Source organism: Lagenorhynchus albirostris, chromosome 4, assembly GCF_949774975.1.
Source record: "Lagenorhynchus albirostris chromosome 4, mLagAlb1.1, whole genome shotgun sequence".
Taxonomy (NCBI): Eukaryota; Metazoa; Chordata; class Mammalia; order Artiodactyla; family Delphinidae; genus Lagenorhynchus; species Lagenorhynchus albirostris.
In genome coordinates this window covers 121,771,302-121,798,990 of record NC_083098.1, presented here as the reverse complement: position 1 = coordinate 121,798,990, position 27,689 = coordinate 121,771,302, and the positions used below count along the sequence as shown (strand labels likewise).

The window sequence follows — 27,689 nt, the reverse complement described above, 5'->3', positions numbered from 1 at the left end:
TAGTTCTGTGTGACTGGGCAGATTTCCACCTCTGCACACCTCCGTGTCCTCATTTGTGAAAACAGCAGTCCACAGTCCCATAATTCCTAAAGGGAACTTACCCTGGAGTAGCTCTGATTTTGTCCTTTTGCTTCTCCTGTCTCACCCAGCTTCTTGAACCTATTAAACTATATATTTTTTAAGCTCATGTGCTATTAAAGAGCTGTGGCAGACACTGGGGAAGGCCATCAGATTCCCCTCCGAGGAAGGCCTTGCTGGGTGGAGGTGGGGCAGGCATCAGCAGAGCCTCCAGAGTCCAGGGTCAGCCTCAGCTGCAGAGCTGGTCTCCCAGGTCCAGCAGGTCGAGGCCTTGTTGGACTTGCATAACAGTTCAGTGTCTCACTCTGCCTGATCTTCCCCTTTCTTTTATAAGTATTGATCTCTGTAAATATCTTCTGCTTCCATTTCCACAGAACCTGGTCAGTGAGAAGAACTTAAACATTATCTGAAAACAGGACTAGTAGAAGGGAATTCCTCAAGTTGCAAATGAATGGACTTTTTAATAATGAGCTTGTGTCATATTCTGTAATTTATTAATTTGGAAATAATATTTTCAGATTAAAACGAAGCGTACCCAAGAAGGAAAAGTTCAGTCACTATTAGGTTTGTGATAGAGTTTTTATATAGGTTAATTGTTAGGATTATTTTTCATTGGACATGAACGAAGCCTTTGACAGGTGAAGTTCTTAGTTCTATTAGTGGCATTTGTAGTAAGTTGTCATTTTAAAATCACCATTCTTTATCCCTAAATACATCTTCCTTAACCTTTTTGTGTAATTAACTTTTATCAGTCTTTGCAAAGAAACACACACCAAATATTGCACCTTTTTCCAGTATGCATTAGAGATATATAAAGTGTTTTTTAGCTTATCCTCAGATACATCATTTTGAGTGTAACTGAGGCCTTCCTTCCGTTTCCTCCTTTCTTCCTTCTCTCTTCTTTCCTAAGTGGTTTGGATATTATCATCTGTGTCTTAAAAAACCAGTGAGTCAGACAGCTACTATGAAATTGATCTCATTATAAAGAATGTATGCTGGGGCATTTCTAAGAAATTCAGTTTTATATTGCAATGGGGGGTTGATGTTTCCTTGCTTGTGATTTAGTTTCAAATTTGTATTGAGAGATTTGCCTTAAATTTTTTTGTTTATGTTTTGAAATGAGAGTTGTTAAAACTCAATGTAACTTTTAAAAAACTCGATTTCTCCCTACCTGTGGTTAAAGGATATGACTTAGTATTTCTGTTTTCTTTCACGTGTTATTGTTGATTTTTTAACTTAGAGCAGAAAAGCAGAGACTGAGGAATATGTAACTAGTCTGTATGGCAGACATGTAGAGAAGAGTTAAAAGAAGAGGGGCTTGGGAGAAGCAAGCATTTAAAAGACAATGGCATAGCACCGGGAGATCAGCTCGGTGCTTTGTGACCACCTAGAGGGGTGGGGTAGGGAGGGTGGGAAGGAGACGCAAGAGGGAGGCTTTCTTATTCAGATGGTTTTGTCTCGTCTGACTCTTAAGCAACCTCTGGATTGATTGACCAGGTTATCCTCATATCTCTGTGGCCACCTGGAGAAAGAAATAAGCCAAGTTGTATCAGAAGCAGTCTCCATTCTTTTTTTACCCCTACTTTTGTGTTTATTATATATGTTTTTTCCTGTTTATTCACGAATTCATTTAGTAAATTTTTATTGCTTAGTTGCTATGTGCCAGACACTCTCTTAGGTGTAGGGTATAAAATGGTGAACAAAAATCAGGAAATCCACTGTACTGGACCTTACAGTTTATTGCAGAGATAGATCATTAAAAAAAAAAAAACCCTTACGACTAAATTAAAAAAATCGCAAGTGTGGCACATAACTATGAAGTGGAATCTTTGCTATGTGTGAGCAAGCATAGGGGATTTCAGCATGTTAGAAATGGCTTCCTGAAGAGAAAAATACTTGTTTTAGAATGTGAAGAATAAGTAGATTTCAATCAAAGAGAGGTGGAATGAGTATTCCAGCAGAGGGGCTACATGCACAAAGATTCTGAGGCGGGAGAATTCATGGCATATTTGAGGAACAGAGAAGCCCAGCCAGTGTGGCTGGAAGCAGCATGCTTAGGGACGTGGAGGAAAGTAAGTAATGGAGGGAAAGTGGAGGAGTCGGTGAGCTGGCGGTCCAGATGGTTGGAACAGGTTACCTAGGAAGTGTTGAATGAACAGTTGGGAAAGTGAGCAGTTTGGTGGTTAGAGATCAGGATTTTTACCTTCCTGCTTCTGGGGGAGGATGACCAAGTATCAAGGAATGACTGCTAGAGTGGTGACTGAACTGGAATGGAGGTGAAGGTCACTGGAGACGAAGAGGTCAAGGAACTGAGAGGCTGTGACCCGTTATCCTTGTGTGTGTGGAAGTAGCCCATCGTGTTGTGTTGGCAGGCTTTGGGTGAAGTAGAAGACCGGCTAGATGCCGAGCCTTTAATAAATAAAGTAGACTGAATGGTTGGGGTGGAGGGAGCCGCTTAATCCAAATAACCATTTCATAAGATTTGAATGGTTTATGTGATCGAGATAGCCTGGATTTTGAGTGATATTTTCCCCACATTTTCATTATATTTTGGCCAATATATAGATGTATCAAATCACAGCTAAAGGAGCCTCTCCATTTGGGTTGTACATTCCAAGATGACAGGAGTTGTGTCTGTATAGATCTGTATAGATCTTCTTGTATTACCAAAAGGCAAATGGTGGACATCAATGAATAAAGCATGGTGATAAATTATGAATGAAGTAAATATAACACAGCTGCGTTGGATGGAAGATTTCACTGTTTTTCTTTTCACGAAAGCCTGCGCATTTTATGCACTTTCACATGGCTACCTGTGTGACTCTGTGACTACAGTCACCTTTGCATGTACATTTACATAGCAGTCTCATGTTTTTTTCTTTCAGAGTGAACTTTTTAATCAGAATAATTAATTTTCCTCTGATTCTATGAGAACTTCACCATTGATGCAGATATTCTGAGGAGCCAGTTAGTCACATCATTTAAAAAGAGATTGCACAGAGGGTCATACTTTGGTATGACTGGGATATATTTTGTCCGGAAGGGATGTTCCCTCTCCCCAAATTCAAGTTTGTAAGCTTGTATCATTCATCTAGGCAGCAAGTCAGCCACCTCTCTGTACCAAGCAATTGCTTGAGGGACTTCGGCAGTCTACAGAAGTCTATAAACTATGATTTTTAAAGTCAAAAGGAGTATGTTGTGTATATGCAAAGGAAAAGACTAGCAAGACCTGCATCAAAATGTAAATAATGGTGTATCTGGGTAGTGGAGTTTTTGTTTGTTTGTTTTTTTATTTTGGCCACGCTGCACGGCCTGTGGGATCTCGGTTCCCCGACCTGGGATTGAACCCAGGCCATGGAAGTGCAAGCACTAAATCCTCACCACTAGACCACCAGGGAGCTCCCTGGGTAGTGGAGTTTTAAATGATGCTTATTTCTTTTAGCTGAAATGTGTTGTGTGTGTATATATGAAACATACGTGTGTATGTGTGTGTATATATATGTATATACATATATTTTTTTCTAGTTAGAATCTATCATTTTTATAATAAGATTTTCTAGAAAAATAATATTAGAGTAAAAGGAACAAGGATGGAGACAAGTCAGGAATAATTAGGCTATGTGAAAAGGAAAAAGATTTATTGTGTAGGAGATAGGTGAGTTGTCAGGGGTGGAATATGCAGGGTGTACTATCGCCACGTACTCAATTCTACTGCAAGAAGCTAATGCAGGATGCTCTCTTCAGTGGCCTCTGGTCACAGTCCCACACTTCCAGGTCACTTGGCAGAATTCCTAGAGTCTCAAGTTTTAAAGGAGCAAATAGTATGGGTTTCTCCCTAGTGCCTCTGACGTTTTATTCCCTGGGGAGAGGTAGCCGTTGATTTCTTTAACTGATGAACAAAACCCCAATAAGCTTGTAGGGCTTCCCCTGCCGCCTTTACAGCTGTTAGGGAGCCATGTTTTGATTCTGATAATACCTGTGGATTAACACAAATCAGAAATTGTTTTCAGTGTCACTCTATCTACAGCAGCTGGGGAGTGGGTCTGTTCATTTCATGTGGGAGTGGGCGTTAAGTTCACATGTCAGTCCAGGACAGGTTTTTGCCTGACAGCTTTAAAGTTTACCACATAGAGACAAACATTTTCTAAACATTTCAGAGTTTAGAAGGCACCAGAGTCAATTTAGGTGGCATTTAATATGCCTCCTCGTAAACTGTGGGCCTTGGGCCAGGCAGGGTTGCAAAGAGCTTTTGCTTTAGAGCTGGCCCAGTTTGTAATGCCATGCCAATGCCAAACACATGTTCTAAATGATGCAGCACTTACCTGAGACAGAGCATTCTAGGTAAAAGATAAATATTCATTCCCAATGAATGACGAAGGATGACATCTAGAATGATGATAAATTAAGAATACCACTCTCTTAAGTCCAAGGAATTCTGTCCTGAATTTCAGATGCATTATACTTTCAGGATCAGAAAGAATAAGATGATACACTTTTTTTTTTTTTTTTTTTTTTGCGGTACGCGGGCCTCTCACTGTTGTGGCCTCTCCCGTTGCGGAGCACAGACTCTGGATGCGCAGGCTTAGCGGCCATGGCTCACGAGCCCAGCCGCTCCGCGGCATGTGGGATCTTCCCGGACCGGGACACGAACCCGTGTCCCCTGCATCGGCAGGCGGACTCTCAACCACTGCGCCACCAGGGAAGCCCAAGATGATACACTTTTAAAGTGTAAGTTATCTAGAAAAATTTTAGGTGATTGGAAGGGACACATGAAATGCTCTCATGTAATGAGAACCTAGACTGTTCTTCATAACTCTGCTTTCAAAGGAAATTGAACATGGAACTCTGAAAGCAGAGGAATGGCATGTGAAGGAAATAATATTCAGTAAATCCAAGTTCCAGATGGTTACAGATTTGTTAAAGAAAATATTTCTAATCTATAACTATTATATTAAAATATAGTAATTAGATCGTTTGCACCCCACTGACACTGCCCTTCTCAGCTCCCTCAAACCCGTTGTACCTTTTCACCTCTGCCCTAGATGAAGTCTTGGTCAGATTTCAGAGCTTTGCAGTTCCTTTTAGTCACAAGAACAGTCTCATTTCTCAGAAATGTAAAAGTCCTGACCAGTGTAATATTATTTAAAACTTCTCCCCTCTCCCAAGTCAAGCTTGTTTCAGGTTCGAGAGCCTCCGTGGCGCATGGAAGGGGTGTGATACCCAACGCATTTTGTCACCCCACTTGCTCTCCCACTCACTGGCCCTCCAGGACAGAGCTGTAAGGATCTGTGCAAGTCTGATTCCAATGGTACAGTTGTAATCTGCACTGCTACCATCTGATGGATGCATGATTGCTGACTCTCCCTCAGGGGGCATCTGTGTGGGTTTTTGGACAGTTCCTCCTAGGGACCTCTGGTGGTAGTTATGCTGTTGATGACCATGCTTCCCCTGGCCGGATGTTTTTAACTGCCTTTCCTGCTCCTGGGCTTCTGGCATTCCACCCGTGTTGGGATCACATTGCCTCCCCAGGTGGGCCTCTTGGGGATTGCCTCTTGTAAGACAGTCCCTCCTGTGGGCCCACAATCAGTTTTCAGAGAGACATGCATCTTTGTCTGCCATAGGTGGAAGTATAGCCTGATCACAAAGCACTCTTTGCTTTGCAACTCCAGGGCAGCTAGCCAGCCACAGTTTTATGCCTTTAGAGTTAGGTTTAAAATAAGTAGCTGTTCTTATATTTCTCAAAATCTAAGGGATGCACCTCTTCCAGTATTTCTCTGAGTCACCCTTAGTTTGGTACCCTTGGGTAAGGTCCATTCCAGCGTTGGATAGGAGGGGATGCAGGGTGTTCTGACGATTCTTTCCAGAGCAGTTCTCCCTGGTGGTCTCATTACCTGCTCCGATACAGCTGGAAATGAGCAGTGGGTTCATGACAGAGATTGGCTTCAACTGACCTCTTGGGAAGTACTGAATATATGGTTTTAGCACCCTGCACCTGACAATTGTTTTGTTTTTAGCTTTCAGGATTTCAGCTAAAACTGAGACAATTTCATTTTAATATCTTGTTTCAGTAGTGGTTTTTCTTTCTCATTTAGGTGGCTACATTAAACCTCATATTTATGCAGGTAGGAAATAAAAGCTTCCATAAAATTTGGTAAACTAGGAATATATGATTAAAATGCGTAGAGACAAGAATTTTAGGTGTCTTGAATTTTTTAACTTGGGGAGTACACTTTAATAAATGATAGTTTCACTTTCCTTCTCCAATTCAAAGGCTATTATTATTAAAAACAATAATTTCTAGATTAATTACTGTTGACAGTTCATGAGTAGCTAGACTATAATAAGTTACTTTACCTTAAAAACATCATTCAGTGTCCTGTCTCTGATTAATAGAAATGCTTACTAATATGTTAATAAAATATGTTGATAAAATGCTTAATAATATGTTAATAATAAATGTCTGACATAGGACTCTTTTCCCCTTAACTTAAAAATAAGTTATCTCAAATCTGTAGTATTCTCATAGCATAGAAAGGAATGAATATAGCTTTTCACATATATAAATCTGCTGCTTTTTGCCCTTATTCCTGGCAGAGCCTGTACTGAAAGCCATTTTTTCCCCCTGATTTTCAACTTGGTGATCTTTTTGCTGTGGTTTGTCATTTACAACCAATGTAACATAAGATGTGTATGGCTGTTTAGTGACTAGTTTTAATAATATAAATGAGTTTCTATTTACTTAAAGAGGAAAGTTAATACACATTTTGTGTGGTTTTTTAAGTTTAGAATTTAAGCAGTAATTTATCTTTCCCCTTTTTTTGAAAGAATAATAAGGACTATGGAACCAGGTTTAGTAGGGCCTGAAGCTTATGCAATTTGAGACATTCCCTAAGGAAAAGAAAACAAAATTATAAATACAGAATTAAACTCAAAATCTATATTTAGAATGAAAATAGTCACAAGAAATTGTTTTTTAAAGCTGACAGGTAATGCAAAGCACAACAAAGTCCAGAAAAATAGCAAAAATAAACCTTGCTCTTTCTTCTCTGTGCACATACTTGCAGGGTGAACTGTAGTACAAGTTTATATCATGATGCAGCTCTGGGGTGTCCCGTCATCCCATGGCAGGCTGGGACGCGGACATATTCCTGGAAGCGTCCCTACATTGGGATGACTAGCAATAACATAATTATACCCAGAAGTGACTGCAAACCAAGTAAATGTATCATTAAATCCAAACTAAATTGTATCTTCAACTCAACTTCCCCTTAGCTAGATCTCAAAAATGTTCATGCCCACTTCAGTATTACTCAACACAAGGGGAAGTGTGATGGAGGGAATGGAAAGAAATAATGGTTGTAACTGATGGTGTTAAAATATCTTGTTCTGCAAGTTTTATGAAAACACATGATCATGTAGCTAAGATCCTTTCAGCGGCCTGTGCCTCTGAAAGGTCCTGAGGTTTAAGCTTTGTTAGCTTTGCAGTTATCTCTGGGTGAAACTCATTCACAGAAAAATGGATAAACAAATGTTCCAGTTGCTTAAAGGAACCATAAAAATCCATGTTTCTTACATTTCTCTCCTACGTTCTTCTAAATTATTATCCAAAGTTGTTATTTTATTTCTATTTTTAATGTTAAGATTAAACTACATAAGGAAGAAGTCCTCTGGAAAACTGTATAAATATTTTATACTTTTCATGTTTTGAATAAATTGTGTTCTTAACTATTAGAAAAACATGTTTAAGAATAGCAAAATATGTTTACCACAATAAGAAAAGCTAAAAAGAATAGCAAATCCCTGAAGTAAATGCTCTCTTGTGTTACTGTGCATCTGCCTGTAAACCATCTAGGCCACTGGAAAAAAATGGTAAAGTGTGGATTGTATATGCTTTGTTTCTCTTTTGGGTCCTTTTAGTCTCTAGGTAGTAAGTTTGAAAGATTTAATGCAACATGTCTCAAGTGATTTAGCTCTATTATGCCTAAACAGGAAATTGGAATTGTGCAGCAAATCCTTCCAAAACAAGGAAAATTACACCTGGGGAGAGTGCTATGGTATAGACCAAATTGTGGAGACTGAGGGCAGAATAACATATTATACAAAATTTATCTCATTGCCTCTTTACAGGAGTATAATTAGAATATTTTTTAAAATGTGTATGGATTAAATTATTATTATTTTAAGACTTTTTTTTTTATTTTAAGACTTTTTAAAATTTATTTATGGCTGCATTGGATCTTCATTGCTGTGCACGGGCTTTCTCTAGTTGCAACAAGCGGGGGCTATTCTTCATTGTGGTGCACGGGCTTCTGATTACTGTGGCTTCTCTTGCTGTGGAGCACAGGCTCAAGGCACACGGGCTTCAGCAGTTGTGGTACGTGGCCTTGGTAGTTGTGGCTCGCAGGCTCTGGAGCGCAGGCTCAGTAGTTGTGGCACACGGGCTTAGTTGCTCTGCGGCATGTGGGATCTTCCCGGACCAGGGATCGAACCCGTGTCCTCTGCTTTGGCAGGCGGATTCTTAACCACTGCACCACCAGGGAAGTCCTGGATTAAATTTTTGATGTACAATTAAAATTATGCTCTTTACAGGAGTATACTTAGAATATTTTTAAAAAATTTGTATGGATTATTGATGTACAATTAAATTATTGATGTATAGATACATAGAAATATCTTTAATTATTAATATGCATCGACTGATACCCTCATAACTTGTTTCTGTAGGGATTTGTTTTTTATTGATATATTAACAATCACTTAGGACATAGTAGTTTAAAATGGTGCTATTGACAGACAGTCACCTGTTGTGTGTGAACTCTGTCTGACACCTGTGTCCTAAATGTCATCTTGGTAAGTTTTGCTCTCCTCCGGTGGACCAGTCTTGACTGTGGCCTGCTGTGGGGACTTTTCCTGGCTGTTTGCCTGTTGTGGATACCACCCTTTTGTTCCTAGACTTCTGGTTTGCTTCTCCTGGTGGGTTCCTCTGGTGACCCTCGCAATACTAGTTCCATGCCCTAGAACGTGCTGTGTGTGATATCTCCACGTCAGCAGAGTGGTAGATACACAGGCGGGCAGAGGTACCCCTCAAGAGGGAGACAGCAATGCCATCAGAGGCTGTGAACCTAGGGGGAGATCTGGCTAAGGTCATCGAGTGCTACCAGGGGCGTCAGCAGGGCTTCCTGCCCACTCCCCTTTATCATCCAGAGGAAATCTACACTCCAGCAACAGTCTCATATTCAGTACTTTGTGCCCTGTGTCTCTTTTACACAGTTAAGTTCCTGCTTCCCCTCCCAAAGGTTAACAGCTCAATTCAAGTTCCTCAGCCCATCACCTAGAACTAGTGAGAGGCTTACTAAGAGACTGTCCTAAGACTTCTGTTAGGTCTGAATGGAGTTTTCCCATCTCCTCACTACATTTTTGGTAGCTGTGTAGATATTCTATATAATCAGATATTAAACAAACTTTTATATGAAAGTATTTTATATAAATTACTGCTTACTATTTGCAATTTTAAAAGATCTATAATATATTGTATTCTTTAAATTGCTGCTGAACAGGAGCCTTATAAGATAGGGCTTTTGTCTTACATTTGAATAATTTTGTTTAAAGCATTATTTTCATAGATGTAATGTCATGTCTTTGAACGAATACCATTATTGTGGTGGAAGAGGGAAAGTATTTCTCCTGTAGGACAGTGTAAGAATGGTGCCACCAGATTGCACTATTCCTTTACACATCTAGGAAATAGTCTAAATATATTCTCTACCAGCTCCCTCTGAAACAATATAATGTGATAAATTATTTATCGGAACAGCATTTATTTTGGTTGTGTGAAATGGATTAATGAAAGAGTATCATTAGTTTGTATGTAACTGGTTAACTTGATTTGTTTAAAAGTTTTACACTTAGGCGAATAAAAAATGTTTCCTGTATTCTTGTTTATTTTTGAGCTATTTAGAGTATACCATAAAACTGAATAACTATGAGTTTTTGTCCATATTTTACTGTATTGATTTTGTCTCTTTCTGACCACTGATATCAGTGGTTCTCCCACTATTTCAGTTGGCCTGAATAGCATAATCAAATGATTTTATGGAAAATCTATTTTCATAGTATATGCGTTCATGTAAAATGAATAATATTTGATGGAATTAATATACTTTTTAATGTATCTTTTAGGAATCTAGGTCTTTTAAAGTTGGACAGATTTTTAATAATAATAATGATGATACTGTGATTTATTGATTTCCTACTTTGTTCCAAATACAGTGCTTGATGCTAGATATTTTATGCCCATTTGATAGAAGAATCTTTTGAGAGGCCAGGGAACTTTGGCAACCAGATAGCAACTCTTGTCTGCTCTGCTCTGAAACCTGAGATCGTCCTCTCCCTCCAGGATATTAGTGGGCAGCAGAAGTGATGGGAAGTGACTAATACCTGATGTCAGAAAGAATCTAGATCAAATACATAGTTTAAAAAATCAATTCTATGGTATGGATTAGACATAGTTCAAAATAAGTGGGTAACGTGAAAGTATAATATTTAATTATGAATTTAAAAAACCTTTTGTTAAATGAATATGACAGGTTTAAATCCATATACGTCATGCTCAGGTTTTATAATGAAGTGAACCTTTAAATAGTTCCTTTTAACTTACAATGTGGTTTTAAATATGACCTACTTAAGTGGACAGAATTTATATTCCTACCAGAGGAAGGCCTCATTTAGCCAGAAGTGATTTCTCTAACAAGAAAAATGTATTCAGAATGTAATCCCAGGACCTCCAGGAATACGACTTCTATCTAAGTATCCATATTATTATAGTGCTTCAGAATCCATACACTAAAGACTGTACCTTTTATTCAGAGGAGATCTCTTCAGGTGCTCACTGCCAGGTTATTTGTGGTGGTTTTATATTTTTGTATCCTTGTTGGAGAAACTCAAAGCAATAAGAGATGGCAGCAAAAAAGTGTGAAGAAATAGAAAAGGTATAATAAACAGTTGCAGCAATACAAAACGTGCAGTGGCTTATATCCGTGTTGTTGAATCTTCCCTCTTCTGAGAATGGATAACCAGCCAGGTTTGGTTTTAGAGGGGGAACAGGAGAGTCTCTTACTTGAGACTGTGGTTGCTTAGAAACCGAACACATGTGAAAAAAGGTTGAGAATCAAGTTGGGCTGGTTGTAGTGCAGAAGAGAGAGAAGCAGGATTCAAATAGGTGGATCTGAGGCATTGACCTCAAACTGGAGCATTGGGCCAGGGAAGAACCAAGGAGATAGGAGCAGGGAAGGCAGCAGCTTAAGCTGGGAAGCCCAAAGGCCAGCAGAACAAAAAGTAATGATGGAATTGGATTTTAAACTTTCCATTTTTATGGGCCTCAGAGGTGACTCCTCCATAATTTCTATATAAGATGATTTTAGGGGTGGGGATGTTTGTAGGAAGGGGGAGCTAGAAGAGTTAAACCCTCCTGAGTGTAGCAAACCCATGTCTTCCTTGGGCTGTATGTTTACACGTTTGTGTGAATGTGCGTGTGTGTGTGCGTGTGTGTGTGTTGTTGTGGAGGGAGAGGTAGGTGGTAAGTGACCAATTATGACGGAAGGCCAAACCCCTCCCCTGCCCAAACCATCCATCGGCATTGCCTGTGCTGGCAAGGTCATTCCATACGTGGGAACAGGGGCAGATTGGGACACAGGCAGCGACCTGCGGGCTTTCACACCTCAGCAGCATCTGAGGGCTTCACTGAAATACTGCAGAGTAATAATGGAAGCTAATAATGATGACCCTATCATGTCAAAAACATTAAATTATATGTCATCTATGTAAGAAAGCAATGACTGTTAGATCGCCCCCCCCAACACACACACACACTCAAGAGGTTAACATTTTAAAGCTTTATCATTTGAGGGGGGTAGTTACTTTTCAAATTTACTTACTGATAAAAGCTTATTCCCTGAGGCTGCCAGAGAAATAAGTTGTTGCTTTATGTAGCTTTAATGATACTCATTGCTTTTAGAAGGTGATTCAAGGCTAGCACTTTAATTTCACTTGTGATCAGAGTTATTTTGCATAAAGATTAAAATTTGACTTGGAACAGGAGTGAAGGATTTATTTTATTAGGTCCAAATTCACATTTTTTACCTCACTTGAAATAAAATACCTTATTAAGTACCAAAAAGTACCTTAAAGCTGGAAAGAAATAACATTTTCTCAAAATTCTCAAACTTTTTTAAAATCCGGAGTTCTCTGTACTGGGTAATACTATTCTCCACTGATTCTTTGTCAAAACTGAACAATAATATATTTTCCTTAAGGCATTTTGATACGGTAAGTCTTCAACCATATATTGCTAACAGCATGTACCTTATCAGGCCTGACAAGATTGCAGCTTGACGAGTTATACTTTTATTCATATAACATTGTGAACTTGAGCTTCAAAGGAAGAATAAAGCCAAACTATTATAGGTTGAGTACTTTAATAAATATTAAATTATAAACGAAGCTGGTTCTACACTAGCTGTAGGGGGTGTGGATAATAAAAGAAAATCTTCAAATGGTGATACACAGTATTATGGATGTCTTTCTTGCCTTTTGTAATCCGTCTTTGCCTCTTACCATTGTAGTTGTAAGTGCTGGGAATGATGAGGTAGGGTGTATGATTTTTTTTGCCCACTGAATTAAAAGTAGAGGAAATTTTAAATGTAGAACTAATTTTTCTCTTTAGCAGGATAAATACAGAAGTGCACTTTGGTGATAATAGGCACTTCATCACTCCTCCTCACCTACCTACTCCCTCCAAAGTCGTGAACTTGATGTTGAATGTGAAGCACACCGAGCAATATGCATTTCCATTTAATGAAGACTTTAGTTCTGTCATCATGTTTGAGATGTCACAACATGCCCTGATGGATGAGTGCAGAATGCCTTATGTTTCATAGGAGATCACTAAGTGATGCGATTGTATGGAAGAAAGAGTAAGTGAAGCTGGGTATCAGAGAGAAGCTCATGAGAACCCCAGTCCTCGTAGTCAGATGCGGCACACACACCCGCTAAGATGGCCCCGATGGTCCTTGCTTCCTGCTATCCCAGCCCTTCTGTAATTACTTCCCCTTAAAAGTGGGCCAGCTTAGTGACTCGCTTCTAACCAAGCACATATGGCAAGTGTGATATCCGTCACTTCCTGGGGTTAGGCTAGGTGAGATAGGGCCTTCCATTTTGCTAGCAGACCCTCTCTTTCCCTTGTTGGCTTTGATGAAGCAAGTTTCCATGTTGGCACGTGGCAAGGAAGTGAGGGCAGCCAGCGGCCAGCCAGGAACTAAGACCCTCAGCTCAACAACTCTTGAGGAACTAAATACTGCCTCCAACTATGTGGGCTCAGAAGCAGATCCTGCCCAGTTAAGACTTTCGATGAGACTCCAACCCTGACACCTTCACTGCAGCCTTGTGAGAGACCCTAAAGCAAAGGGCTCAGTTAAAATATGCCCAGGTTCCTGACACACAGAAAACGCAAGATTAAAAATACGTATTGTTTTAAGCTTCTAAGTTTGTAGTAATTTTTAATACAGCGATAGAAAACTAATACTTAGGTCTATTAGTTAGCTAGAGGCTACCATAACAAAGTACCACAGGTGAGGTGGCTTGAATGACAGAAATTTATTTTCTCACATTATGGAGGCTAGAAATCCAAGATCAGGTGTTGGCAGGGTTGGTTTCTTCTGAGGCCTCTCTCTTTGGCTTGCAGATGGCCATCTTCTCCCTGTGTCTTCACATGGTCTTCCCTCTTGGCATGTCAGTGTCCTAAACTCTTTAACTCTGTTTCTTTTAAGGATACCAGTTGTATGGCATCAGGGCCTACCTTAATGATCTCATTCTAACTTAATTACCCCCTTTAAAGACCCTATCTCCAAATACAGTCTCATTCTGGGGTACTGGGGGTTAGTTCAGCATATGAGTTTTACAGAGACACAGTCACTCCATAAGAATAGGCTATATAAAATTCTATAATTATGTTTATCTCTTTAGCTAAGACACTATACCACTCACTTATTGTCCAAAGGTCTTTTGCTACCTTGATTTTCTTTATTTTTCACATGATTATATAGGTATTAGATGATGTATAGCTCACATGGTTTAGCATATATATTTGCATTTTCCCGTCTCCATAACAAAATTATAATTCCTCTAAGCATGTATTTTTCATATGTTTTACATAGGCTACTTTACAGTATTTAAGATGGTGTTAGATACATTTTCAAAATCTGGTTTAACATTTTGTGTTTATTTGTATATTTCTAAATAACAATATTCTAGAAGTAGCTTGTCTTAAGAATGAAGACTGTTGGCAGGGCAGGAATAAAGATGTAGACATAGAGAATGGACTGGAGGACGGGGAGGGGAAACTGGAAGCTGGGGTGAAGTGAGAGTAGCATCGACATATATACACTACCAAATGTAAAATAGTTAGCTAGCGGGAAGCAGCAGCATAGCACGGGGGGATCACCTCGGTGGTTTGCGATGGATGACCTAGAGAGGTGGGATAGGGAGGGTGGGAGGGAGGCTCAAGAGGGAGGGGATATATGTATGCATATGGCTGATTCACTTTTTTGTACAACAGAAACTGACACAGTATTGTGAAGCAATTATACTCCAATAAAGATGTATTTAAAAAAATAAAAATAAAAAAGATTTTCAAAAAAAAAGAATAAGCTTTGGGGATCCCAGAGGGAGTAAGACACAGCACCCACCCTTAAAAGAATTCACGCCCTCGTGAGGAAGCTATAAGGGCTTTGCTTCCATGAAATCTGAGGTCATTCCAAAATATTTTGCAGACTGTGTAAGGAAAGGGTCTGACTCTCAATGATTTAACAAACATGGATACCATTAAAATATTTGACTTCTTAAAAAAAAAAGAATGAAGACTGTTAAAACGATAGGGGGTTTGAAGAATTTATATTTATTTGAAGTACTTGTAGTTCTAGATGGTAAGGCCAGAGAATATCTGTCTTTATATTTGGTAATCCAGGTATAATGGATATACTGTTAGATCCTATCCAACGCTATGCTGATTCTTTAAAACACTATTTCTTTTTGAGCTATCTATAACACTATATATGTTTAAAATATTTTCCTAAATTGTCAAAAAATACGTATTATTATGAAATAGTTCTTTATAATGTATACCAGTGGTTCTCAAAGTGTGGCCCACAGACCCAGGAGTCCCCAAAACCCTCTTAGGGGATGTACAAGGTCAAAACTATTTTCATAATAAAGCTAAGACATTATCTGCCCTTTTTTGGGTATGCGTTGACATGTATACATATTACACAAAAGAAATAGTCATAAAATTGCCGAGGCCTTTGCATGAATCAAGGCAGTGACATCAAACTATACTATCGGACTCTTATTTTTCAACAACATGCACTCATAGACCAAAAAAAAACCAAACTTCATTTCACTTAAAATTGTCCTTGATGAACCAATTAAAATTATTACTGTTATTAATTCTTGACCTTCCATCACACATCTCTGGAACATTCTGCATGACTCAGTGGGAAGAATGCATAAAGCACCTCTCTTCCATATTGAAGTACAATGATTATCTCAAGGAAAAACCCCTGCACAGTTGTTTGAGTTGGGAGCTGAATTAGCTGTTTCTTCATGGAACACCATTTTTATTTGAAATAACAACTGAACAGCTAGCTGTGATTATTCAGATTTAGGTTTTCGACAGACATTTTCTCAAAAATGAACAGAGTGAGCCTATCACTTCAAGGAAAACAACGGATAGCATTTATTGCCAATAACACAGTTCAAGCTTTCAAACAAAAATTAAAATTTTGGAAAACTTGTATCTGCCCGTGAGAACTACACTCATTCCCAAATTTAAAGAATTTTCTGATGAGATTAATGGTGATATTAACAGTTGTTACTTTTCTGATAGTGTGTAATGAAATGTGTCAGCAAAAACTATATAACATACTGAACCAACATTTTCCAGATGACCAGTGCATCATATTTTAAAATTATGCCTGAGTAAAAGACTCAAAGTGCAAGAAAGAACAATGGATTTTAATGTAGCAGGGTAAAATTTTATTATATTGGACAATATCCAGTGTTGAAAATAAATTTGATTTAAAGTTTATAACTTCATTGATATGATTCATAAAGTTTATTGATAAGGTTTCAGGTTTCACATTGCAACTAACCTTTAAGAAACTACCATTCATGGAGTTTGGGTATAATATTAAAGAATAACATCCACAATTATCTGAAAAAGCTATTACGACACTTCTTCTTTGTCCAACTATATAACCTTGTGAGTCAGATTCTCTTCATACACACAACATATTGCAGCATATTGAATATAGAAGCAGACATGGGAATACAGATGTTGTCTGTTAAACCAGACATCAAAGAGACTGGAAAAATTTAACAGTGCCACTCTTCTCACTTTTTTTGGAGGGGAGAGGGGAATATAGTATTTTTCATGAAAAATACGTTACTGTGCTGGAAAATCAGCATTTTGCTGCCATCATAGTAAAGACTGGTTCAGGCAAGAATCATCACTGATGCTAAATCTAGGGGGAAATTTTTATGAAGAGCAGGATGTTTTCATGGTCTTAAAATGTCTTCCCACATACTTGTTAGTTATAAAGGAAAATTAAAAAGATAATTATTTAGCAAAGAAATTCAACAGCACCTTGACCTGTGATCCAAGTTATCATCACTTTTGAGAAGCAGTTGGACAATGTGTGTCTCCAGATGTGATAGCCTAGAAGGATAATGTGCTAGCTGAGGACACATAGTTGAGAACATATGTTGAAGCTGCAAACACATAGCCTCAATCAAATCATGAGTAAACATTTGACAACACCAAAATGAGAAATATTCTCTTAAAAAAAATAGACACGATGGTATTCTTCAAAAATGTCAGGTCATAAAAGGCAAAGGGAAACTGTGGAAATATTCCAGATTAAAGGAGCTAAAGAGAAATGACAGCTAAATGCTGTATCTGACCCTAGACTGGATCCTGCATTAAAAGGAGAAAAATGCTATAAAGGTCATCACCTGGTTAAATTGAGAAAATTGGAGTGTTGATGGTAACTTATTGTCTTAATGTTAAATTTGCTGAAGTTGATAACTGTACTATGACTGTAAGAGAATATCACAATTCTTAGTAATACACACTGAAATTTTAGGGGTAAAGGACCTTGATGTTCATAACTTGCCTTCACCTGGTTCATTAAAAATTATTTTGGGTATAAATATAAATATTTATATTTATATATACATGTGTGTCAATTAGATAAATATATATATACATATACACGAACATATATACAGGGAGGGAGAGTGTAAATGATGTAGAAAATGGGTAAAATGTTAATGTGTCTGAATAAACAGTACACAGGTGTTTTTTGTACTATGCTTTTTTTAAAATTAATTTTTATTTGAGTATAGTTGCTTTACAATGTTGTGTTGCTTTCTACTGTACAGCAAAATGAATCAGTTATACGTATATATATCCCCTCTTTTATAGATTTCCTTCCCATTTAGGTCACCAGAGTGCGTTAAGTAGAGTTCCCTGTGCTGTACAGTATGTTCTCATTATTTACCTATTTTATACATAGTATCAATAATGTATATGTGTCAATCCCAATCTCCCAATTCCTCCACCCCTCCTTGGTATCCATACATTTGTTCTCTACATCTGTGTCTCTATTTCTGCTTTGCAAATAAGATCATCTATACCATTTTTCTAGATTCCACATATATGTGTTAATAGATGATATTTGTTTTTCTCTTTCTGACTTCACTCTGTATGACACTCTCTACACTCTGTATGACACTCTCTAGGTACATCCACATCTCTACAAATGACCCAGTTTCATTCCTTTTTATGGCTGAGTAATATTCCATTGCATATATGTGCCACATCTTCTTTATCCATTCCTCTGTTGATGGACATTTAGTTTGCTTCCATGTCCTGGCTATTGTAAATAGTGCTGCAATGAATATTGGGGTGCATGTTGTACTAGTCTTATTCTTTAAATTTTCTGTAAGTATCAGTTATTTCCAAATAAAAGTTTAAAAGTTAAATGCAGTCACTTATGTTAATGTAATGGCTTCATTATTGTTTTTAAGTGAATTTATGAATATATGTTTAAAGTTTGCCTCGATTTTATTTCTAATAAAGTAAAGTAAACATTAATAGATCTAATCCACATAAACAAAAGCTTCGGGGGGGGGTCCTTGATAATTTTTAAGAGTGTTAAGGGGTTCTGAGACCACAGAGTTTGAGGACCATTGGCATAAACTGTGTGGGTGGTTAGGTAGGTGCCCCCCTCATTCTCTTAAGGCTGTTTTATGACACTAGTTAATGAGAGCAGATTTGGTAGATGCCACTTATGAATATTATAATCTTAACCTCTCTCTGCCTTAGTTTTTGCACTTGTAAAGTAGGGATAATAACATTGCCTATCTTAGAGGGCTATTGTAAGGTTTAAATCATTTCCTCTATGTAAAGGCTTTCAATAAGGACCACACTCTACAGTACTGTTCTTATTGGCAACGTATATTTCTGTGGTGTTCTTGCCTCTCTCTGCCATTTATTTTGTGTTTTGGCTAGTGATTTTGGTTATAATTATGTGCATATGAACTACTACAAAGAAACCAAGAAGAGTATCAGATGGTTTTTTAAATGCAAGTTTACAGTAGTCTGTGCCCCTTCAAGGAAATGGTTAGGGAAACAGAGCAGGGTGGAGATGAGCAAGCAGTTTGGTGTTTGGGGAGTTCTTGGTATATGGAAAAGCATCATACATCTAGGAAGTTGGATTAAAAATTGTGGGAAGAGTATTTGATAGAAAATATGACTGGACAGGGAACACTTTGTTGTTAGGGATAAACTGGGATTAACCCTATTTAGCACTGGTTCCATTGGCATTCCACTTGCCAGATAGGTATCCTTTGCTTAAATGTGTATGTCTATATTGGCATATTTAAGTTGTTGTAACAGTATATACCTAGGGTAGGGATAAGAAAGAATACTATTGTTTTGTGCCATTTTTACTGTTTTCCCCAGCAAAAGTCTAAATTCAGCTTTGTTTTATACCTCATTCTATCAAGCTTCAAGCCAATAAAAAATAATTATATTGTTGAACTATTGTGTTCACCTAATTCCAAATTCAAATGATGACTTTTTTTTAAAAAAAAAAGAAACCAAAGGATAAGTAAATGTGAAGGCTTTATGTCATTTTGATATGCTGTTTATTGTCATTTAATCTCTTTTGCTAAATGCTGTGATTTATTTTTCTATTTTTTTTTAATAGATCATCAGAAACTGGAAAGGGAAGCTAGAATCTGCCGTCTTTTGAAGCACCCCAATATTGGTAAGAAAATGTTTTCAATATATTTTAAATATTAACTAAAATTTTGCATCATGTAATTTTACCATAATTTAAAAATATTAATTTAATAAACTAGAATATTTGCAATTAACAAATAGGTTCCTAACTTTTGATCTTGTTACATTTGTTTCTTCAAAGTTTTTAAAAAGTTTTTCAGAAGGTAGCAGTTCTTTCATACAAACACTTTAAAAATAATATAAGCTATTACTAGTTGAATAGTGGTTTTATGTATCTTTAAGGATTGTTCAGATGCTGCTACTGAAGTACAGAGGGACAGAACTTAGGCCATTATATTAGTCACCTAAGTTACTTTTCACCTATCCTGTAAAATGTTTACCTCATAATCATTGATACTATTCAAGAAACTAGTAAAATTGTTTAGAATATTATCCCTCATGAATATAATGGCATGATAATGTTCAAAACTAAAAAATATTGATGAATATAAAACAAATGCAAGAAAGAAACAGAGGAAAGAAGAAGCTATATTCTGTGACAATAGTTTTATTTTCAAAAAATGTTACCGTCCCACCTCTGTCAGTTCTACTGTCAGCCAAAGTATTTCTGACATGCACGGTATGAGAGAGGGAGTAATCATGCAGTAGAATTAGCAAAATCATTCACTGAGATGGTTTATATTTCTCTATTTTTATGTATAGGGCCATTCAGTGTCTATTCCTTCCTTGAAGTTTTTAGTATCCTGCATTTTGTGGGTTACTTAAATAGACACTAACAAGTAAATCAGATGCATTAACAAACTAGCAGCTGTCTAATAAGAGCCTTCTGGTTTAGAGAGAAAACAAAACAACCTCTGAAATGTAAATATACCTTTTTGTAAGTATTTTACCCTGATAAAAGCCTATGGCATTTCTTGGTTGGCTGTATTATTTTCCTAGGGCTGCCATAACAAAGTACCCCACACTGGGTAGCTTAAATAGAGAAATGCATTTTCTCATAATTCTGGAAACAAGAAGTCTGAGGTCAAGGTGTAGGGAGGGTTGGTTTCTTCTGAGACCTCTCTCCTTGTCTTGTAGGTGGCCATCTTTTCCTTGTGTTTTTACATGGTCTTCCTTCTGTATGATGTCTCTTTTTTAATTTCTTCTTCGTGTAAGGGCACTAATCATATTGGATTAGGGTCCATCCTAATGACCTCATTTTAACTTAACTACTCTTTTAAAGACCCTAGCTCCAAATATAGTCCCACGCTGAGGTACTGGGAGTTAGGTTTTTAACATGAATTTTGGAGGGACACAATTCAGCCCATAATATTGGCTAAAGAGAAATTATACAATAATGACCCACTATAGTTCAAAGAGTGCTTTCCTTGCTCAGGTTTAAGATAAAATGCAATCTTAGTTTACTGAACTTGTTATTCTTATGAAGCGGAGTTTTTTTTTACTTGTTCGTTTTGTTTTTAATCAGGATCCTTCTATGAAACTCAATTTTTTTTATATATAAATTTATTTTATTTATTTTTGGCTGCGTTGGGTCTTCATTGCTGTGCACGGGCTTTCTTTAGCTGTGGTGAGTGGGGGCTACTCTTTGTTGTAGTGTGCAGGGTTCTCACTTTGGTGGCTTCTCTTGTTGTGGAGCGTGGGCTCTAGGTGTGTGGGCTTCAGTAGTTGTGGCTTGTGGGCTCTAGAGCGCAGGCTCAGTAGTTGTGGTGCACAGGCTTAGTTGCTCTGCAGCATGTGGGATCTTCCTGGACCAGGGCTCGAACCCATGTCCCCTGCATTGGCAGGTGGATTCTTAACCACTGCGCCACCAGGGAAGGCCCGACAAGACAAAATGTAAAAGCTATTCTTTAAATTGTAGAAAAAGAATCAGGACAGGACATTTACGGGATGATGGATTCTAAGATCAGATGAACCCTCAGGTGGGCATGTGTATTTTAAACAACCAATGCTCATAACTTATTTTAATAGAGTATATTTAGGAATACCAATTTAGAGTTTGGAGATAACTTTTGGAAGTGCAATTTAGAGTTCAATTATAACACTATTTCTAGCATTTTATAATGCTTGCTGTGGTTTAGTTTGATAGAAAAATTGTCACTTTAGGAAAGGTAGTGCTATATTCTCATTATTTTTAAGTTTGAAAATAGGCATTTGTTTTCTTTAAAAATGCTCCAAAGGTAGAAGCGTTTGCTCTTTGAATTTGATTTATAGTGCATCTGCTTAACAAAAACAACCTCATCTCTGACGAACTTGCCATGGAGTGATGACTGTGTCAGGTTACTGTTTGATATGTTAATTTTGTTGATTATTTAGTTTAAAAGGCTAATGGACTGTTGAAGGAAAGGAAATAGATATATACAGTAATATGACTTGAATTCTTCTGTTAAAATATCTTTTCACATTTTGTATTTCTGTGGTCATTTACAATATGTTGTCTATGAAATGACAGAAAAATTATTTGGTAGGATTTTGTTCACACTATTGAAGTTCAGTAGTTCACTGTTCAAAGATTACTTTCAATTTTCAGTAACAGGTATACTGTGTAAGAGTTTTAACCAAAGGCTTAGAATAAGAAGAAAAATTTCTATAGCCTACAAAATTACTCTCCAAAGAAGATGGCAGTAATTTTTGTGAATCCATTATTTTGATGTATAGGAAATCTTGTCTTTCATTCATTCTGTTCAGAAAATGAATAATTGTACTTACAAATATTTAATTGGAATCTTACATTATGTAAACAGTTCCCCTGTAGAGATATTCACAATTATAATTCCCTTGAGTATCAGTGGTTTTGAATATTCAGATGAATTTGGGTTGGATTACATGTAAAAAAAAAAAAGAACAGTGTTTTGTATTAAGAGCAAAACTCTTACTTTAAAATCAAAGGGGTGAAACAGTATTTTATATTTTGATTAGCTCTGAAAATAACTTTAAAAATATTATTAAAAGATACTGATTTAATTTCTTCCTGTCCATTATTTTTTCTTCTAATTTCTTAATCATTACATGAGATTTTTACATCAACATTTGATTTTAGAATTAAAAAGTTATACCAGTTTAGATACACATAAAATGAAACAAGATGAGCAAAATAAAATATATATGATTTGTGATTTCCAATGATTAGCATTAAGCACTGATTGAGTTGAACAGTGCTAACTCTGTTGCAGTTAAAATACTGAAAGACTACAGAGATGAATGAGACATAGTCCTTAACCACAAGGAGTTTACAGTTTAGGAGGGCAGATTGTGATGTATGAAACTAAAATACAAAGTGGTTACATCCTATAATGAAACTCTTACTGGGTGCCATGAGAGCACTAAGGAATAAACCAAGAAGTTTAACTGAAATATGTTGGGTAATGAACAGAATTTTGCCATAAAGGAGTATGGATTGGACTCGATAGCATTATGGAAAGAACATCAAAAGGAAAGATCAGATATAAACGTCCTTGTCACACTTGAAGAATGATAGAAAATCTGGAGTGATTGGAGTATAATTTGTGTGTTGGCCATCAAGTTTGATTGGGAGTAATAGTGGAGAGTCTTGACTTTCTGTGTCAAGGAATTTTATCGCTAATCTGTAGAAATAGGAAATTATTAAAGATTAATTTAGTTGACACACATGATTATATCAGTTTCCCCGAAAGACAAATTTGGTAATAATAAGCATAATTGTTCAGAGTCAGGAGAAACTGGTGTTGAAAAAGCATTTAAAAGTCTTTTGAATTAATTTATGTATAAGATGTGATGAGTTCGTAGACTATGGTAATGGGAGCAGAGAAGGCAGAAAGGGCAAAGATACCGGCGACATTGTGAAGGTAGAATCAGACCATCTTGGGCAGCAGTTATATTGTGGTGAGTGGGATAGAAGGAGGTTCCTCTGAGGTGTCTGTTTTGAGTGACTAGAGAAATATTGATTTCTTTAAGAACAGAGAAAACAAGAAAAGAAAGTTGGAAGAAATTAGAAATTTAGTTGAATATGAGAACATGAAATTTTTTTTAAAGATTGGAAAATATCTCTTTTGGGGGACCATGGACAAAAAAAAAATAGAAATAGCAAACACCACCACCTAAAACCCTGATCATTCACTTTTTGCCAGAAAGTGTAAGTCTCTAACCACTTGGACATTCCTCTTCAGGATGGAAGTGGTTGGCAGTCATTATGATCATCCCTCCTAGACCAGTACTTGACGGCAGCTAGACTCTTGGTTTTGGGTCCTTGTTTATATAGAGGAAGTCTAGATAGTCAGATTCTGCTCAAAGTATCTTCTGAACATGCAAGATAGTCTCTGCGCAAACTCCATCACCTAACTGTGGTTTAGCATTTCTAGGGTGTTCTTTCTCCCATGGTCTCTCAACCAGAGTAAGGCTCACTTCTCACTAGTCTCTCGTGCCTTAGCCAAACATGTATCTTTTCTGACTCAGTACCTTAATTACTTTAATTTGCACGTATCTTATCTGACTTACATGTGGGACACGACATAGAACTCTACAGAATGTGAATACGTATTTTGGAGACACGTCGGGATAGTGAGAGTGGATAAACACATCTAACAGTATGAGGATTGTGAAGGGTGCCAAAGACAAATGATGACAAGTGCCTACTTGTAAAGAGCATGAAACGCCTTTTTTTTTTTAAGAGCTATAATAACAATAATTTTCTTAGATTATTTTTATTTTCAGTGTACTTTAAGATACATTTTTATATAAAATAGATAAATTTTTTCTAGATAAATAAAAGGAAACTATATTTTGGGGACAAAATATTTGGAATTGTACAAAAAAGCAATATTGACTTTTTTTGACTTTTAACAATAATAGTTCAACTGTGTTGATTTTAGGCAGACTTACATCAACTTTTACTCTTATAAGTACCAAGACTATGTTTTATTAACAGGCTTAATTTTATTGGAGCTATAATTAAGTTTTAATATTGAAGATCAGATGTTTTCTTCAGCCAATTGCCATTCCCCAATTTCTCACTTAAAAGCTGGTAATTCCAGTTATATACTTAAATTTATTTGTTAGGAACTTTCCAACAGAAGAACTCTGATGAAACATGGTTTTCAAATGTCATTCTCATATGTGTAGATTATTCCAGTGACCTTTTCTTTTGATATTCCGTATATAAATCTGCCTTTCAAAATTAAATTACATCTCCTGGTCACTTTTCTAATAATACATTTATAATATGGACAAGAGAAATAAGATAAGGCCATTTTCCCCTACCCAGAAAGCCAAAGAATCAATGATTTATAATCACTGAATTTCAACCTGGGGTGATTTTGTCACCTTCACTGTCTCTTTCTCCTGGGGCAACTTAGCAGTGTGTGTTTTGTTGTCACAACTGAGGGTGCCCATCTGGCATCCGTTGAGTGGAGGCCACAGATGCTGCTAAACGTCCTACAATGCAAAAGACAGCTCCTCACAATAATGAATTATTTGGTCCAACAAGTTAATAGTGCTGAGATTGAAAAACTCTGATTTAAGGTAAGAGTGACAACAATAACAGTAAGACAGATAGCCAGCCTTTACTTGCTGGATCCATGCAATTTCCTTACATTAAAATAATGAGTCAGTGTGTCCCCTTAAATGAAGGACAAGTAGGCAATGACACTTGCATAGAATATCCTGTGAGCAAAAGTTTGTAAAAGACTCCCTTTTAACAAAAAAGTAGAAAAATAAAGAACTAGTTTAAATGTCAACCATAATTAAGAAGAAACACAGATTAGAATTTTGTTTTTTTCTAAATTGTTCAAAAAGGATATTTATATAATGAAACATTTTTCATTTAAAACGAAGTGAAAACTATGTAAGTCAATATTTAAGTAAAGTAGGAGAATGCCTCCCAAGAATCAGATGGAGATAAAAAGGAAATCATTCTTCAGTGAAATCATTTTATCGTCGTTGTGAATCACTTAGAACAGCGATTCTTACCATTTTTGGATCTTCAGCCTCCTTCAGATAAACTTTTATAGGCTATAGATTCTCTCTCTTCACAAAATTGCATATTGACATCAAATTTTTCATATAGTTTGGAGTACTTACGGAGATCAATAAAGCCTAAATATGGACCTTTGGACCATAGATTTCATATTAAAACAAAATGAACTTATTTTGAAGAAATATAGTGAAATGACCTCTTACTCTTAAATGTGATTCTCATGTTAGTCTTAATGACCTTGTAGTTCATATAAAAAGATCTGCACAGTTCTCTCCACCTCAACTCTCATCTTCATAAAGCATGCATTTTGAGTTGGGGATGTAGTCTGTGGAAGGGAGAAACACTACCCAGTTCACTTGAGAATTAAACCCTCAGACAGGAACTAATCTAACCTCACATTTATTTATGCCTATTTGTATCTTTACATTATTAATCCCTCCCCAAAGAATTTGTTAAGAAAATAAATAAGATTTTAGATATGCATCTAGCGAAGAGAATAAACTGCTTTTGAAACAATTTGGAAGTATCTAAAGGGAAGCAGAGAAATTGCACTGTAGGCAGAAGCCAACCTAGCGGAGACTGGTGCTGACAGATGCTAATTACAAGCCTTTAAAAATCTGCTCATTAAAACTCAATGCTCAAGTTTTATTAGGTAACCTTGGCAAGCCTGATTCCTTACTTCACGTGCCAAAAGGTAATGAAATTTATTTAAATAAAATAGAATAATTCCGCCTTTTAACTAATTTTGACGGGTCTTGTCCCCAATTAATCTGAATCAGTGATGCATTACTATGATGTAGCAGTTGCAGAGCATCTCCCAATAAAAGGGAAAAACAAATGAAACTCTCTCCTGAGGTCTTCCCATAAACTAGACAGTGTTATTTAATTGTTTGTTTTTTGAGACTAAAGGGAATGTTGTTTCGTAGTTATTTGTTTTTAATTTGGGAACATTTCAGTGTTTCAATAGTGAATTTTAACAAGATTACTCTGGCTGCTGTGCGTCTGACCATGTCTCTCCTCTGCTCAGAAACTGCTCAGTGACTTTCTAGTTAGAAGACAAGCCCTAGAGTCCTCACGATGGCCTGAGACCCTACACAGGGATCACCAGCCACTTTATCTTCCTGATCTTAGATCAGCTCCACTTCTCTCCCCAATACTTGCTCTCCTCCAGACCCTCTGGGCTCCTTGGGTTCCTCAGCTGTGCCCTGTGTTCCCTCTGAGGGTGCTGCTTCTGCCCCAGCAGTTCTGTAGGCTGCTTCCCTCAGGCCTCTCTGCTCACCCATTGCCTCATCCGGAGGCGTCCCCTGCCAGCTCTCATGCCCGCAGCACACTCCCTGCCTTCCTTCCTTGCTTTACTTTTTTGTCTAGCACTTACCATGACACTGTATGCTTAGTTGTTGTTTTGATTATTTTCTACCCACTAGCATATAAAACCCCAGGAAGGCAGGGACTTTGCTTGTTAACTGTTATATCCTTTGTACCTAAAATAGCCTCTGACATAAAGTCTGTGCTCAATAAATAAATGTTGCAGGGATTAAAGAATGCATGGGTGGATATATTTTTAAGTTAAATTTAGATCATCTGAAGGGGAACACACTTCTATTAATATAAGTAGAAGAAAAACATAAATTTTAATTTATGAAATCGTATCAGTGGCTTAGGGCAAGCCCACACCTAAACAAAGACTGTAAAACCAGAGAGCAAACTTAAGGTTTCTGTCTGGTTGGGCAGGTCAACACACCATATGGCAGCACACCTCTTTTTACTGTCTGGTCTTCCTGAATAATCCCTTATCACTTAGTCTGAAATTCCCCATCCTGCAGGAATCTTGACCCATACCCCTCTTGGTGTTGTTTGATATATTTCCCATGCAGCTTGTAGATTCTCAGGCATCCTTGTTGGGAGTGTCAGGGTCTCACTGTTTCTTTTACCTGGCAGACACCTAAAACTGCTAGCTGCTTCCCCATTTTCCTGGGGAGCATTCTAACTATACCCCAGGAAGCAGAACTGTACTATCGATAAAAGTCACCAGTTTCCCCCCCTTGCCAGATCACCCACTTACCTGGTTGGAGATCCTCATTCTTAGACATTTATGGGATAGCCCTGAATTTGACTGCTCCACTCTTCAAAGCAAAAGCCTACTTGTCCGATGAAATTGCCAAACTGATGAGTAAAGAAAGAGGGTTGGTTGTCTCTCTCACTCTTGCTTCTTTAATAGGCTTGTCCTGTCCTCAGTGATTCCTTTGAAGGCCTCTGGGAGCCCTGCCCTGCGCAAGGATTGGCGTGCTTTTCCTATAAAGCACC

At 37.3% G+C, this 27,689-nt stretch overlaps 1 protein-coding gene across 15 annotated transcripts in view; it reads left to right on the top strand.

Moving 5' to 3' along the window:
- CAMK2D (calcium/calmodulin dependent protein kinase II delta) overlaps positions 1-27,689 on the top strand; it is a 275,544-nt gene that overhangs the window by 71,550 nt on the left and 176,305 nt on the right. For all 15 annotated transcript variants that reach the window (XM_060148622.1, XM_060148635.1, XM_060148624.1 and 12 more), the window contains exon 3: positions 19,404-19,463. In XM_060148622.1, the coding sequence (XP_060004605.1) occupies positions 19,404-19,463 (60 nt within the window). The remainder of the gene's footprint in view (positions 1-19,403; positions 19,464-27,689) is intronic.